The sequence below is a fragment of the Typha angustifolia genome, chromosome 10 (assembly GCF_048772165.1).
Source record: "Typha angustifolia cultivar Huaian chromosome 10, ASM4877216v1, whole genome shotgun sequence".
Lineage (NCBI taxonomy): Eukaryota > Viridiplantae > Streptophyta > Magnoliopsida > Poales > Typhaceae > Typha > Typha angustifolia.
In genome coordinates this window covers 10,617,551-10,631,147 of record NC_133248.1, presented here as the reverse complement: position 1 = coordinate 10,631,147, position 13,597 = coordinate 10,617,551, and the positions used below count along the sequence as shown (strand labels likewise).

The window sequence follows — 13,597 nt, the reverse complement described above, 5'->3', positions numbered from 1 at the left end:
GATCGCTTTCGAAGACTAGTAGTCGACTGTAGTATTTGTACATCACAACAAACACGTGGCAACGAGATTGAATCCATCGTCGGCAAGGGGGGGGGAGGGCGAGTGATTTATTACTAACAAATTCCATCCCGTGGAATTGAAATTGAATTGCAAAAGCCGGTATATAGAAAGATGCAATCTTTTAACTCTAACCATTTAATCCATAGTGGTTGGAATCCCACCTCTTGAGCACGATTTTGGTGTACGTCGATCATGATAGAATTGTTGAACGGTTGCTATCGCTCGTTCGACGGCTTCGATCACTTACGACAAGGTTGTAAGATTTTAAGTTAGTGTGATCGGAGTAGTCAGATATACATGATTAATGTTTGATCCATGTCTTATCGTGCTCTTAAACTGAATAGCATGAGATTAACCAACACTAAATATGAACATCTATATGTGTTAACATCTGTATGGTATATTCGAACGATCAAAACAAGCTCTTTTCATGTGTAAATGTAGTGTGAACAATTATATGGTGCGCTTAAATGGGCTCAGAGTGCGTTCGAATGCTATGTTCAAATGATAGATTGAACGGTTAAATACAGAGTGACTGTTCATATGTTTTTACGTAAAATTTCATACTTTTTCGACCATCGTAATAAGATTTAAGCACTTTAATAACAATTCTAAAATTGTTTCAAATATTTTAACTTCAAAATTAATATTCTTTATCAAATATTTCATACCTTATACGTATATTCATACATAAAATCTATATATATTACATAAATATAAATTATATTTTAAAATATAATTTATTAATTATATAAGTATAAATAAACTTAACATAGTTCACACCGAATCTCAATCATTTACCAATCTTTGCCGACGAACACAATTGTCTAGCTAACAGTAAACTCTTAAATTATGAAAAAAATAATAATAAAAGCAAAGATTCTTTTTGTTAAATAATTTGAAATTAAAAACCTATACCCAGTTGTTACTTTGCCATGGTAACTTTATTTTTGATAAATAATAATATGCACTATCATTTCTCTTCTATTTGCAAATGCTACAAATATAACCATTCGATCTCTTTCTCCATATAAAAACATGATTAATACCAAATAATGAAGAAATAAACCTACTCCATTTTCACCATCAAGCGAACATTAAGAAACAAAACGTAACAAGTCCCCACACAATTATAGAACATTGTTTTCTTCTTTATTATGAGTTTGTATTTCTTCCCATTTCTTTGTCCTTTTCCCAAGCAAATTGGATCCTCTGAGCTGTCCCAAGGGGAAAGAAAATCATATATTTCTTGACCTAATGTAATGCAAACTCCTCATCCAACCCTTATCCTCTCGTTCAAATAAAAATACCTTCTTATTATGTGAAGAATCCCCTTTCTTTTATTTTTTTATGAAATAGTTTTATAGGTTGATATATCATTCATTAAAATCAGATGTTTGTGAGCCAAGAAAACAAAGGAGATAGCTTGAACAAGCATTATTACTTATCGCAAAATAATAAAATAAAAATTCAACCCAGACCACCACACTAGCTCAAAAGATCTATCTTCCAGTGATTTCATAATGATAGCCATGGATCCAAGTTAGTGAAGAAGCAACCCCCCTTCCCTTCTCAGTGTAGACCACTGATGATCCGACAGTATCTTAGACTCGAATGATAACAAGAGGGGAGAGAGTGATGGTAGCAAAGAGGAGGCGATGACCTCTGCGGTAAGATTAGTGTCGACTACAACAAATAGGAAAAGAAAGCAAGAGCTAACAGAAAAGGAGGAAGAGAGAAAAGAAGAGGAAGCTGAGAAAAAAGAACATGAGAAATTAAGGAGAAATAAAAGATCCTTTCACGGCTCCCTCTCCCGTAAAGAAGGTTTTCATCTCCTTATCAGGGATTATAAAATAGTCTTAGGTTAAAATTATTATTCTATAATAACTTAAGTTTTTAAGCTATTGATGATTTACCAATAGAAGTGTAATTTATGAAAATAAATGGTACCTATTTATTAGGTTATAATTATAGTTATAAACATTGATTGCATAGGAAATCATATTACATTATAATAGTAACCTCGGAGGGTAATTATAAATTTGGCTTTATATTTTATACACAGACGATAAAAGAGCTCATATTGCATGCATATTTTGTACATAATTTCTACAATAACAATGTAATTGGATGCCATAAGATTATCACTTCTCTCCTAACAAAAATCATCAACTTTTAAAGAAATCATTCCTGTTCGTATACTTTTGACCAAATAAAACCTCAAGTGTAATAACCTTAAAGGCCCAATTAAAATTAAAATTAAAATCAAAATCAAAATCAAAATTTCCATTTAATTGGAAGGTCAACGATTCACATTAATTACCCACGAGGAGACACCACCAACCTCTAGACACAGCCGGTGACCGGACCCACTTTTTACCGGCAACATCCGGTGGGCAGCCGTTGGGATTCAAAATACTGAAGCGGAAAGCTTGTGGACGAAAATGCCCTCGTAACGAACGGCGTAGATCTAGTCGCAGACCCAGATGCGGTTCCTCCTCCGTCGATCCGCGCACGGGCCACTCGGGACCTGAGGGGTAGGGTTTGAAACCGCCCCTTTTTAGTTCGAAAAAGAAAAGAGATGAGGAAAGAGACGAATATAATATACGCTCCTCTTCTCCCATCTCTCTCAGTCTTCAGACCTCTCTCTCTCTCTCACTCTCTCTCTTTCAAACTCTTTCTAGATTTGAAGGGATAGCTCACGGAAATCTCAGATTCGCTATTGATCGATCGAGAGTGTCGCCGCGCGATTGCATCTGTTTCATTGGAACAGTGAGGTTCGGGATTCTGTTTCTCTTGTTACCGTTTCGAATCCTTCGGGGCTGTTTCAAGTTAGGGTTTCGATTCAGACATCATTTTTCGGAGATCTCGGTCGAATTGAGTGTTAAATGTTGGTTTGATTTGGGATTAGTGTTCTTTCGGTCGATTCTTGGTTGGTTTGGTTAGTTCTTCTTAGCAAGTGATTTGTTTGAAGATCTGGGTTTGTTGGTGGGTTTAGTTCGATGTTTGTAGGAAATTTGGCAAATTTGTGTTCGTAATGAGTGTTTTTTGGTAGGGTTTCGGTGTGAAATTTTAGATCTTGTTCGTTAGCTCATCACTTTAATCTTTTAGTTGTGCATTAGTTGCAAGAAATGGATTTTTTCCCATCATTTGGAAGCTGGTTCTTGTTGTGGACTAAAATTAATTATCTCTATTTTTCTCCACCAGTCTATGATTTTCTCTTTATTGGCGGAATCCTTGGGAGCCCTCTTGGGCGCTTGATGATGGTTTGGGAACCCTTCTCCGTGGAACTCTGCTGTCGAGTGGGGATTCGGACGTCGGTCTTCACTCACAATGGCAAGTGATAAGGGGCGGGGTTCCAGGAGAGGTGAAGCTACTACTTCTACAGCTGCTCATGAAGGGAGTGGAGATGAGCATCAGAGACAACGTCTATTTCATGGGTAATCCTTTCCTTGAGCTCTCAGCGGGGGTGGCAATTGTTGTTGATCGATGCTGAAGGAGGGATATATTTCTAGCTATTAGAGTTCTTGTTTTATCTACTTTACACTTGAGCAAATAATATTTTGATGAATAGATCTTGTCACTGTGTTGAAGCAAGAGGAGCCCAATAATAGGTCAATCTTTATACGTCTGTATATGTTTTTGTAGGAGGACCACTGGTCCAGCTCGTCGATCAACTAAAGGGCAATGGACTGCTGAAGAGGTAACATCTAGATTCTTACAAGTCTGAATATAGTCCTCAACTTATACTCATTTTACTAGACAATCTATAGAATCATCGTATTTATCATTTCAATAAATTAGGATGTGATTTCAGTGAGATTTCACGAAATCTACTTATAGGAACATTTATTATGATAGGAAAATCTTTGTGCATATGATCGTAGGAACATCTATTATGGTTCTACTATATACTTAAGTTACCAGTATGTTATGTAACCTTGTTTTGTAGTACTTCATGTAGGATTAATAACCAACACGGAGAAACTAGAGGTAATGCAATTTTAGTATATGATGTCACAACAGTACTTACTATAGTGCTTTAAGCCCATTATGTTGTAAATTTAGATCAATTCATTGTCTCTTGAGGCTTATATTATCAGTATTTATAATGTCAAATGATCTTTACTTGACTAAACCGAAGATACTATAGCTTGATATTTCTCTTACTATTATTTCTTTTGCTTGTTTCAATGGTCCCCTTTTCAAAGAATTTGTAGTGGTTGTATATAGCATGCAAGAAGCCTAGCTGGGTATCTTTCGCAACATTGAAAGATACTTTAAAAGTTGGGTTTGATGTGAACTTTTTGCTAATATGTATGTTTCGTGCAATTTTAGATGATTTTTTTCCTCTATATTTTTATAGAGCATGCTTGTTTTGCTACAGGATTCTATATTATGCAGAGCCGTTCAACGCTTTAAAGGGAAAAATTGGAAAAAGATAGGTACATATTCATTGATCCAACTTGAGAAACTAGAATGACGTCCTCATTAACATTATTATTGTGAACTTTCTCCCTCAAAATCTTGATACTTTTGTTGTGATCTGGACGTCCTTTTGCTATTTCATATCATGGAATTAGAAACTGCATTGGATTAATTAGTTTCAAAAATTTTCTATGTATTTTGCCCTCAACCCTTTATGATATAAAATACTAAAACTCAATTTTCTCATCTATCTTGTTACTTGTACAAGCAAATGGATATATCCAAAATGCAACTAACCTAGCTACCTAGGCAACAATAAATACAAATATTTGATGCAAAAAATAGCATTTTCAAGTTATTTGGAAAAGTATACTCACTTATAAGGGTAGAATAGCACACAGGAGATGACTAGCTACATGACATTCAAGGAAGTAAGAAAGTCTATCATTTTCGAAAATGAAGGTTACTTAAACTTTTTTTTAATATATATATTGCAGAACATTTTCATTCTTAAAGTTAAATTTTCAGTTGTTATTAATAAGTTAGACGATATCTCTATATAAATTTTAAGCAAGGTTCCGAAACTCGATATCGGGATCGGTCGTTAGAAAAACGATATGTATTGGTCATGTTGGCCGTCCGTATTGGATCAGACTATTTTTAATTACGTAAAATAATAAAAAAAAATAAGAAATAAAAATTAGTCACATATGAACTTTAAAAATTAAAGAAAAAACACATTTAAAACTATAATGAATTTCAACTTGAATTAGACAAATTTTATACTTGTAAATTATTACTACAGACAATATAAAAAGAGAGATCTCTTTTCAGTGTTGTTCTATAGCAGTAAGAAAAGAGGAGTTAAAAAATGGGTGAGAAAGAAGGAAAGAATATGAGAAAAAATTCATCTGAGTTCACCAGTGTGGACCGGCCAGAGTGGATCATCGGAACGGCCGCCAAATAAACTTGGTAAAGTGTAAAAGTGAGAGGAGAGTGTGGACTAGCCAAAAGGGCTTACCAAAATAACCGCCAAATAAACTTGGTAGAGTGTAAAAGTGAGAGAAGAGTGTGGACTAGCCAAAGAGGCTTACCAAAATGGTCGCCAGATAAACTTAGCGAAGTGTAAGAGTGAGAGGAGAGTGTGTGTGAGAGATAGAGAGTAAAAACTGAAAATTTGAGAAAGAAAGCAGTTGATGACATCAATTATTAATGTTTTCTAGGTTAGATACATTTTAGATTCGATCTGAATCTAAAAAAAAATTAATTTCAGCTAATATTGTTGTTTTCAATCAATACGGCTGAGACGGATCGATCGATACGGCCGAGATTGGTCGAAACCGGCCGATACTAGCCGAAAACTGCCGTACTGGCCGAAATTGGACCAAAATCGGTATGATCGGGTTTAGTTATGGCTGATCCCATTCTGGATCGGTCAATCCGACTCGGGATCAGTCGATTTTGGGATCCATGATTTTTAAGCCTACATAATTTTCAAATTTAGTTATGACACATTCAATGCTATAGCAATCTGGCAAAAGTTGTGATATTTTTTAAAAAAGAATTAGCATTCTAAGATAGACCAGCAATACTTTGTTATTTAAAACATTATCATTATTATCACTATCACTACCACCACCATCATTGTTGTAATGCGTCCTAAACTTGCTTGCCAATGTAGTCATGAGTTATTTTCTGTTTCCACATTGTGAAGCTTGCTAATTGTTTTCTTGTTTGTTGGAACTTTTTTCTTTTCAGCTGAATGTTTTCCCGACAGGACCGATGTGCAGTGCTTGCACAGGTGGCAGAAGGTTCTAAATCCTGAGCTTGTGAAGGGACCATGGTCCAAAGAAGTAAGTCATCTAGATTCTAGGGGGCCTACAACATTATTATGCTACTTATTTTTGCATTTACATTTGCCTTGCATCCTGAGTGGGTCTAACTTTTTGTTAGATTGTGCTTTCCATTTCAATTTTTTCTAAATCTAGTCAATTATAGGAAGATGACATAATCATTCAAATGGTAAATAAATATGGGCCAAAGAAGTGGTCAACCATTGCGCAAGCATTACCTGGTCGGATTGGAAAGCAGTGCCGAGAGAGGTACGCCATTAATATATTATCCTTCTGTTTTCAACTTGTTATTTCTTCTTCCTTTTAATTTTGACGAGTATTACCTTGGTTGTTTGCTTCTTTTTTTTTCTTGATGAGATCATCAGTGGATTATTACATGCTAAAAGATTCTTAAATAATTAAATAGACCAGCTTTTTTTTCATTTGGTAAAGGTAGCTAATGGATATAAGTAGTATAAGGAAATTACCGGGGTTCTTTCATCAAAATTTGCTTGAAACTCAATATAAAGTGTTCTATGATGGCATTCATAACAAATGGCTCAAAAGTTGTGGTGTTTATCTCTTGAATCATTTAGAGAATCCTTTGATTTTAGAATGCAGTTTCATTGTGCCATATGATGTGAAGATAGGACCATGATATATTCTCACAGAATGTATCATAAGCCATGGGAGCTTCTTATTTTTCTACTAGACAATGCGAGTAGTTCTTCTTTCCTTCCTTCATATGCATCTGATGCAAAATTGGCTTGTTAAATTATATGCATTACCCCTCCCACAGAAATGGTGTATTCAGTAGCTTTTCCGTCTGGCTACTTCTATTTTAATGTTCAAATATTGCTTTTTGTTCAGTGACATTTGGCTCCAACTTATAGTATTGTGGAGGTAAATTAACAAAATATGTACTACTGTTTAGATCACTCACTAATACTGTTTTAAGTTTGAGAATTTTGAATTTTTTTCTTGTCTTAGCTGAAAGCGCTTTTTTATTTTATTTTTCCATTTCTACATTATTTTATGAAGTCTTCTAGGTATGAAGAGATCTTTTACATCTTGTTACCAATGCTCTCTCATCTTCTAGCTTCATCCTTCTGATATTGATTGTAATAACATTTACTAATGGTAAAGAAATAAATTGTAGGTGGCATAATCATCTTAACCCTGCCATAAACAAGGAGGCATGGACTCAAGAAGAGGAGATAGCACTGATTCATGCTCATCAAATTTATGGAAATAAGTGGGCCGAGCTGACAAAATTCTTACCAGGAAGGTAAGAGATTTTTATGTAATGACTGCTGCTTAGGAAGTGAAATATGTTTCTTGTTTACCATTACAAAATTTATAATTTTTTAACCTCTGAAAATTTTCCTGATCTTTCACATGCATCTCTAATAATAAAAGCTAATTTATCTTGTTCTAATGATGATTTATCACTTGTGAACAGTTTATCTATGTGTTTATATGCCTGTATCTGCTTGAGATATTGGCTCTATATGCCCCATCCTTTTTTATCTGCAATTTTTCTAATATCTATATCTACTGTTATCAATATCCACTGGCACATCTCTATTCTTTTCATGATTTAGCTCCTTGCATTTTGTACTTTGGTGATACCTGTCGTTATTTCATTTGGTCTATTCCGAGTTAATTAAGCTTCTATTCTTAATGCTGTGTGCATGATTATTGAAATACTATTCTGCTCTACAACATCAGGACAGACAATGCAATTAAGAATCACTGGAACAGCTCTGTGAAGAAGAAACTGGATTCATACTTGGCATCAGGCTTACTGGAACAGTTCCATGGCTTGTCTCATATAGGAAATCCTTCCCATGATACTTACTTGTCTGCAGTGACTCAACAAACTAGTGAAGATAATGGTTTCAAAGACAGGCAAGAAGTTGAAGATTTGTCAGAGTGTTGTAGCCAAGCCTCGTCAGCCTTGGTCGCTTGCTCTCAATCTGATTGTGAATTGGTTAGCACAACTCTGGGCTGTGATGATTTACAACCAAGGCACGATGCCAACAAGAAAGAGGAACAAGATTCTTGTTTTTCAATGTACGCTAAGGAGTATTGCTCTTTCATTGAGGGAATTGCGCGTACCTTGCCTGAGATACAGCATCAAGGTTCAGCTTCTGACATTGATCTGGACCAAAACATAAAGATGGAGGTTGAAGTATCTCAAGGAGTGGATGTTGAAATTGCTTCAGATGAACTTCCTGATAATTCTTTACTAGAGGAAACTCGCAATTCCCCAGAGTTAGCAGAAACCCTGGAATGCCACACCCTCTGTGATGAAAATCAGAAAATCAGATCTACTTTGTTGTCAAGTACAATGAACATGCCTGCTTCTGTGGGAGATGGTGTTTCTGGATATGAGAAACACAAAATACTTCCATTGACTGAAGCTGACCTTGAAAGTGACAACAATTCTAAAACAGACATGTGGCAAGATATATCATTACGAGGTCTTATTGATGCACCAGAAATACCCAACGTAGATCGGCTCTTGGGCCTAAATTGCCAGAGTGATATATATTCTCCTGATGCCTATAAAAGTTTTGCTTCATATTCATATCCACTATATCCTGTCAGTTCATCTGGCATTCTAGACATCTCATATTGTCAAAGTCTGATGACTGTAGTACCACCGCCTTCTCTTGTTTGTCCAAATGATATGAAGTCGCTGTGTAATAGTAATAACATTGATGGAAGTAGCATATCTATTGGGCCTCAGGATTCAGAGGTAATTACGTGCTCGTATGATGGCTTTGCTTATTCCACTCGACCTATCACATCTCCTGCTGATGGCGCGAGGTCTAAGATTAGTGTGCCTCCAGACCAGGTTCAGGAAAGTGAAGTTGGAAAGCAGACATACATGGAGATGATGGATTGTGGATCTCCAACTAATGCTGGAAAAGTTACACCATCAAAAGAAAATCAAACTATGGTGACTAAGGAACAGCTGGATGTTGGAGCTTTGTTCTATGAGCCTCCTCGCTTTCCGAGCTTAGACATTCCATTTGTCAGCTGTGATCTTGCATCTTCTGGTGATCTTCAGCAGGCATATAGTCCTCTTGGGATTCGACAATTAATGATGTCATCCACAAACTGCTCTACTTCTTATGGCCTGTGGGATTCTCCATCTCCTGATGAGAGTCCTGATGCTCTACTTAAGAGTGCTGCTAAAAGCTTCTTATGTACGCCATCAATTATGAAGAAAAGGCAGCGCGAACTGTTGTCACCGTTGCACGATAGAACTGACAAGAAATCTTGGATGGACATGGATCGTGGATTATCTGGCATATCTTCTATAAGCAGGGCTGAAATCTGTCATATGGATACCATGAAAGATAAAGCAATTGTTTCTGGATCTCCATGCTCTACTGGGAGACCTGTTCCTTCTTCAGGTGATCATACAAAGAAAATTGAATATTCTGCCATACAAAAGGACAATTTGGGCCATGCAGCTGGATCTGGAAAAGAGCTAACTAGTATATCTGAGAAACAATCCCATGACAGTCAGAAAACAATAACAGAGCAATATTCAACTGCTTTAATATCAGCAACCAAAGTTTATGCTACTGCTGCAGAAATGGCAGTAAGTTCTTTCTGACTATTTATCTCTCTAATTGTAGTAATTACATGCTAAGTATACATCCTCGAATGTCAAAATATTTCCTAATTGTAACATTAACTGCAAATGGTAAACCAGCAGCAAAGTATGTTATCTGACCAATTAGAGTTTGCTCAATCTTCTACAAACCTGGCCATATTCTAGCTTTCTGTAAAGCGAGACGAAAGTTATTGTTTTCTGTTTGGTGAAAGAAATATGCCTTTTTTTGCTATAGTTTAACTACGTGATAAATATGTGACTGAAAAACTAGATTCTTACTAGATTTCATTCAATTATGAAATTTGCATTAGTTATGCTCCTTCATGATTTATTCTTTGCTACTGTACTCTTATATGCCATATAAGACTGACGGTAGCTATTGTCATGTCAAAGAATTTGACAATATTCATCCTGTGTTTCAAACAAGGTGGAGTCCTTATATTTCCAGCAGTAGAATATCTATTACGTTATTCTGACAATATTTTTTACCCTCATTGTATGATTGTTCTTGGCTAGTTAATACTTCTTTACTGTAATAAAGTTGGATGCCCTTCAATCTAAATGGCAGTTTTTATTCATATCCTTTGACATATTTTGATTCATTCTAATAATTTTGTCTTCTCTTGCTGTCATTTAATTCTTATTTTTATCTATTTCTGAGATTTCAGCAAAAAATCACCTCCTCTTCAATCTTTATTAATTTGCTTAATAGCTTAATGTACTTTACCAATATATTATTTTTATATACTATATTTTGTCTATGGTCTGCAAAATTGCCAACTCAAACTCTTGAACCTGGAAATGTCTTATGGTTTCCCACTGGAAGAGTGTTCAATAGGAGAAACATCTCTACTGGAAATCACTTCTTTTGACCTTTTACGACCTTCACTTTTCTGATAGTTTTGTTTCCCATGTGGTTGTTATGCAGCAGCCTGTTAGGATTCTTTCTGAACGTAACATCAATGACCGGTTGTTTTCTGCTGAACATGATGGATGTGCTGCAAATGAGCAATCAAATGGTGGTGCAAAGTCTTTGAAAGATCAGACTTTTGGAAGCTTGAAAAGCATGCCAGAGGAAAGTCTCATGGCTTCCAAGCCTGAATCTTTATCTAACCATATTGCATCCCTGTCTCCTAATGTTGGTAAATGTGAGGAGCAGCCTTCATTACCAGGTACTTCAGAAAAATGTGCCAGATCAATTCATACAGAGGCCATAACTGAGAAGTGTGGCTCATCGGTTGATGTATATCTTGAAAACATGAACATGTAAGTTTATTACATACAAACTTTAGTTTAACATTCCGATCAATATTTGAACTTGTTTACCAGCTTGCTGATTTTTGCTGTATTCTAAATTTCTAATTATTTTCTTTTCAACTGATCTACTTATTTAAGTGTGGCAGAATAAGTGGTGTACTTTGCATTATTTCTATTTCTGATATACTTTTCGTGTCAGATTTGCTGAGACTCCTGGTGTCAAACGAGGTATAGAATCTCCTTCAGCATGGAAATCACCTTGGTTTATGAATTCTCTTCTTTCGGGAAATAGAATCGACACAGATTTAACATACCAGGTAGGCAGTGTTCTGTTATACTCTTATTTTAGTAATATTATACATGAGTTGTTTATTCAGTCTTAGTTATTTTGGTTTGAGTATGTGCTTCATCTTCTTAGAGCCCTCTTGCACAGATGTAAGGCATACCTTCTGGTCAGATTAACATATTTTATCTAGTGATAACAGAATGTAGATATTTCTATAGTTCAATAATGGTGTCATGATACCTGACAATGACTAATTTTCCATAATGAAGAGTTAACTCCAAGATCCTTTGCTCCTTTTTTTTCTTCTTTGTCTTTCTATAAATGAGTTGTTTATTCAGTCTCAGTTATTTTGGTTTGAGTATGTGCTTCATCTTCTTAGAGCCCTTTTGCACAGATATAAGGCATACCTTCTGGTCAGATTAACATTTTTTATCTAATGATAACAGAATGTAGATATTTCTATAGTTCAATAATGACGTCGTGATACCTGACAAGGACTAATTTTCCATAATGAAGAGTAACTCCCAAGATCCTTTGCTCCTTTTTTGCTTTTTCTTTCTACAAATGTCCAACTATTTTAATCAGAAGTTTACATGTTTATAATACTTTATATAGGACACAGATATACATAGCATTACTCCGGAGATTGGAGACACATTACATAGATGGAACATCAACATTAGACCTTAGCAGTGAAATTTGCACCTTTTCTTCTCATACTTAAGTGACAGTTCAGTGTTAAATATCTTCATTTTATTTACTCGGATGTTAGATTTAAAGATGTTTATTAAGGATCTTTTGGTCCTTTTCTTGGTTTGTTTTTATTAGTATAAAAGAGATAATTTTGCTTTCTGCTTTTCCCAGGATGTAGGATATTTCATGAGCCCAGGAGAAAGAACTTATGATGCAATTGGACTGATGAGGCAGTTCAGCGAGCAAACTGCTGCCGTTGTGGCCGAGGCCCATGAGGTATTGGCAAGTGGAAGTCCTAGGCCTGGAGTCACCCCTAACGAAAGAAACTCTGACAAAGAAAATTTTCAGTCAGGGGTGGTTGAAGCTCACCACATGCCACCTAAACTCATGGTAATATATCTGCAATTTGTACTCTTAGTTTTGCTTATTTCCTATATGGGCCGTTGGCCTGCCAAAGGTCACAATCTGCCAGTGCGTCATATAGCAGACAGATGATGCCCTTTTTCATTTCTATCATAAATAGTTTCTTCCCAGAACCTTTTAATATATTCAATACATTGTCTGCCGAATTCTCTTCTTTCTTCAGACTTGCTACTTGGAAACAAGCCCTGTATCTGAAAATTTCCTCTTAATCGAAAATACAAGTGCCATTGTTGTTCTCTGATCGTAATCCTAATAACTTTGCAGGCAGAGGCGCGAGTTCTTGATTTCAGTGGATGTGCAACTCCTGCCAGAAGAACTGAAGTAAAGAAAGTAAGTAATGTAGGGGCATCAGTAAGCTTCTCCAGCCCAACCTCCTATCTTATGAAGAATTGCCGGTAGCTTGCAGGGAAGCAAAGAAGTAAATTCATAATCCTCATGAGAATGTACATGTGCCTTGCTTTATTTTGCTTTTCCTTTTCCTTTTGGCATATTTATCTTGTATCACCCCGGCCTTTTCCAGTTAAAAAGACAGCTTAGTCGGGATCTGATCAAGATTGCCATTTAATTATTTCAATTTGTAATCCCTGTGCTCTTCTATTGGAATATGATATATCTAAATTTCTCAGACTTAGTTTTCGGAGGTTTTGCCGACTTCATTCCATTGGCGTTGTTATTCAATCTCTATTCTTCATCTTGAAACTGTAATTTTGTCTCTATATGGACTTTTGCAGTCTTCAATTGGTGGTTTAATCTGTGGAGGCATGTGAACGACCTATATTTTACGCTACGAGTTTTGAGTTGACTTTTAATTAGACGAACATTTTTTTTTTCTTTCCTCTTTCATTGATACAGTTGATTTTGTGGCTGAAACTAGGAGATAGCCTAGTTATGACTCCTTATAAACATAAACTTGTTGGAGAAATAATATAAATCTTGGCCAGCCAACGATCAATGTCAAGTCTTGCCAAGTTGCCCGAGATCGCT

General features: G+C 35.8%; 1 protein-coding gene across 2 annotated transcripts; it reads left to right on the top strand.

The window, feature by feature from the left end:
* Positions 1-2,663: 2,663 nt before the first annotated feature.
* Positions 2,664-13,286, top strand: LOC140768275 (transcription factor MYB3R-1). Of its 2 annotated transcripts, none has more exons than XM_073108502.1 (12): positions 2,664-2,837; positions 3,268-3,500; positions 3,709-3,763; positions 4,448-4,505; positions 6,247-6,341; positions 6,487-6,590; positions 7,480-7,608; positions 8,052-9,939; positions 10,886-11,220; positions 11,411-11,528; positions 12,362-12,580; positions 12,878-13,286. In XM_073108502.1, the coding sequence occupies exons 2-12, from the start codon at positions 3,394-3,396 to the stop codon at positions 13,010-13,012; spliced, it is 3,243 nt and encodes a 1,080-aa protein (XP_072964603.1). In that variant the 5' UTR covers positions 2,664-2,837; positions 3,268-3,393; the 3' UTR covers positions 13,013-13,286. The 2 variants fall into 2 exon arrangements, with proteins under 2 accessions (XP_072964603.1, XP_072964602.1); XM_073108501.1 differs by having other exon boundaries at positions 10,883-11,220.
* The last annotated feature ends 311 nt before the right edge of the window (positions 13,287-13,597 follow it).